Source organism: Vicia villosa, unplaced genomic scaffold, assembly GCF_029867415.1.
Source record: "Vicia villosa cultivar HV-30 ecotype Madison, WI unplaced genomic scaffold, Vvil1.0 ctg.000030F_1_1, whole genome shotgun sequence".
Lineage (NCBI taxonomy): Eukaryota > Viridiplantae > Streptophyta > Magnoliopsida > Fabales > Fabaceae > Vicia > Vicia villosa.
Window position 1 is genome coordinate 1,756,164 of NW_026704964.1, and position 3,012 is coordinate 1,759,175.

The 3,012-nt window shown below is 33.8% G+C and overlaps 1 protein-coding gene across 1 annotated transcript; it reads left to right on the plus strand.

The window, feature by feature from the left end:
• The first annotated feature begins 476 nt into the window (after positions 1-476).
• On the plus strand, positions 477-1,918 carry LOC131622480 (photosystem I reaction center subunit III, chloroplastic-like). The gene is made up of 2 exons (XM_058893515.1): positions 477-1,252; positions 1,744-1,918. Exon 1 carries the CDS (start codon positions 545-547, stop codon positions 1,229-1,231), a length of 687 nt encoding a protein of 228 aa, XP_058749498.1. The 5' UTR covers positions 477-544; the 3' UTR covers positions 1,232-1,252; positions 1,744-1,918.
• The last annotated feature ends 1,094 nt before the right edge of the window (positions 1,919-3,012 follow it).

Genomic DNA, 3,012 nt, shown 5'->3' on the forward strand with positions numbered 1-3,012 from the left:
CTGCCTCTTAATAAATTTCAATAAAAAAATTCTTAAAGGTGAACATTCTGGTACCCTTAAATTTAGTTGGGTACCGGTATCCTTGTCCAATCAAGTAATAGTATTTAATGTCATACCTTTTTATTTTATTTTATTTTTAAAAAAAATAATAATTAAATCAATTTACACTAAAAGTATTGATATCTAACTAAAATTCAGAGTGGCAAAGAATTTCCCATTCTTAAAACAAATTTAAAATTAACACCGTTTGATTTCCATCGAAGAAACCACTTGAAATCTCCAACTCCAATCGAGACACACAATTTCACAAAAATCTCAAATCTCTTATCCAACCCAAGTGAGATAACAAAACACAAAGTACCACAAATCCAAACCAATAACAACATTCCACCTCAGCATCTTCACTTCTCTCACCTTATCCAAAATCCATTTTCCCACCACCAATTTCTCTCCACACAGAATCTAAAAACCTTCTCTTCTTCTCTTTCCCATATCATCACACAAATCAACTCCATCACACACACCATTCTTATTCCTCCCAAAAATGTCTCTCACCATTCCAACTAACCTCTCCAAACCAACCTCAACCCTAAGACCCAAACTCACCCAAAAACCAAAACTCTCCTCAAACATCATCCACTGCAGCATAAACCAAACCCCAAACAACCAACAAACAACCGACCATGCAAACCAAAACCTAAAAGCCTTCTCCGCCGCACTAGCCCTCTCCTCAATCCTCATCTCCTCCCCACTCCCCGCCGTCGCCGACATCTCCGGCCTAACCCCATGCAAAGAATCAAAGCAATTCGCCAAACGCGAGAAACAGTCAATCAAAAAACTCGAGTCCTCTCTCAAGATTTACGCTCCGGACTCCGCTCCGGCGCTTGCGATAAATGCGACGATTGAGAAGACGAAGAGGAGGTTTGACAATTACGCGAAACAAGGTTTGTTGTGTGGTGCTGATGGGTTGCCTCATTTGATTGTGAGCGGTGATCAGAGGCATTGGGGTGAGTTTATCACTCCGGGGATTTTGTTCTTGTATATTGCGGGGTGGATTGGATGGGTTGGAAGGAGTTACTTGATTGCGATCAGGGATGAGAAGAAACCGACGCAGAAAGAGATTATTATTGATGTTCCACTTGCTTCTAGGTTGGTTTTTAGAGGCTTCAGTTGGCCTATTGCTGCTTACAGAGAGTTGTTGAATGGTGAACTCATTGCCAAGGATGTTTAGTTTTCTTCTATTTCCAACAAGGTCCAATTCAAACTCTAAATTTTTTTCCTCTGTTTTTGTATTATTGTTAGAAATTTTGTTTATTAAATCATGACTTAGTTATTGAAATTGTTGGGTGTGGTGTAATACATTTAGTTTTGAAAATTATGGGTAAAAGAGTTTATATTTGATTAGATACGTCCTAAAAATGGTTTGCAAATCTTAGTTCAACCGACAAAAATTAATATTGTTAAATTGGACATCATCATTAGTGTTCGAAGTTCAAACTCTAATACTTACAATTGTGTGAGTTAAATAGTCATTATCATTTCGACTACAATTATACGGAAAATAATAAGACCTAAAACGTGATTACAAGTGGTGGACCTTCTCTACCTTATAAAAGTGGTGGACATTCTCTACCTTATAAATTATGTATGAACTAGGTTATTAGTGTATTGCAATTTTAAGGGCAAAATTGATTATTTGGATGATATTAATTGATGACTTTATCTTTTTATGGTGGTTTTCAGAAAAGAGAGGATGATATTGTTCATGGATGGAGGAAGGGTGTGGTGAGAGAGGAGGGTGCTTTTATTGTTGACTCATTGTTGATCTTATAAAACTTATTTATGTGCTCATATTGTAAATTTGAACTAGTTAATGTATTGTATGAAATGCAATCAAACTGATCTGAGTTTTTGTTCATTTTTAACTAGAATGTGGATTAAGTTATGGTGAGATTGAGTAATTAACTTAGGATGACCTTCCATAAATTAATAAGCTCTACACCCTTTAATTTCTTCATGAAAAAGTTGAGTTTAGCTAATACAAAATGAAGGATGGAGATGAGTGACTTACGGTATGTATGAAACGGTGGTAATGAGTGAAATGGAATGAAATATGATAGAAGCATTCATATTTTAAAATTTCGACATTTTATTTCACTTCATTTCAACTATTTCACTTATAACAGTAGTATTTATAAGTCTTAGGAAGGTGTGGTACAAAATGAATAGGTTAGCCTACTTGAGCCAATAAGATATTGTAAAATGAATTAAGTGGAGTGGAATATAGTCTGACAAAATGAATATTTCATTCTATCATTTAAAACTTTTAAGATAGAACAAGGCAAATCCTCCATTTCGTTCAAATTGAAATGAAACAAATACGGTGTTGAGTATATTAAGTGGTGGGATGAAATGAAATCAATATTATTTTATTTGCCCCGCTCCATCTAATTTAAATGATCTAACCAATAAAATACCACCTCATTCTACCTCATCTAAAAAAGTCAGTATATTATTACACTTGTGATGCAGAAATCTCATTCAATCACTTGTGATGCAGAAATTTTAATACCTTTCTCCTGTTGTTCCTATAAACTTTATTTAAACAAATTATTAAATTTGCAAATATATGTTCTTGTCTTAGTCCTTCTAAAACACCTCTTAGAAGATTACAATGGTTCTCTAAATTTTTGTTATATATTAAAATGTCATCAAAATATATAACAAATTTACTCAAGAATTCCCTCAAAACACCGTTCATGAATGTCATGAATGTACTAGGTGGATTTGTTAATCCAAAAGGTATACGGTGACTGTTTGCTTGCTTGTTTGTTGTTGTTTATTTAATTCTATTTGAACTCCTTTTTTAAATTAATGAACTATTTTGATTTTAAATTGATACTCTCTCCATCCCAAATTATTTGTCGCAATGATCCACCTTTTACATATTAAGAAACAGTAATAAATGAGAGAGAATGATGATTTTACTAAATTATCCTGATTAACTATTGG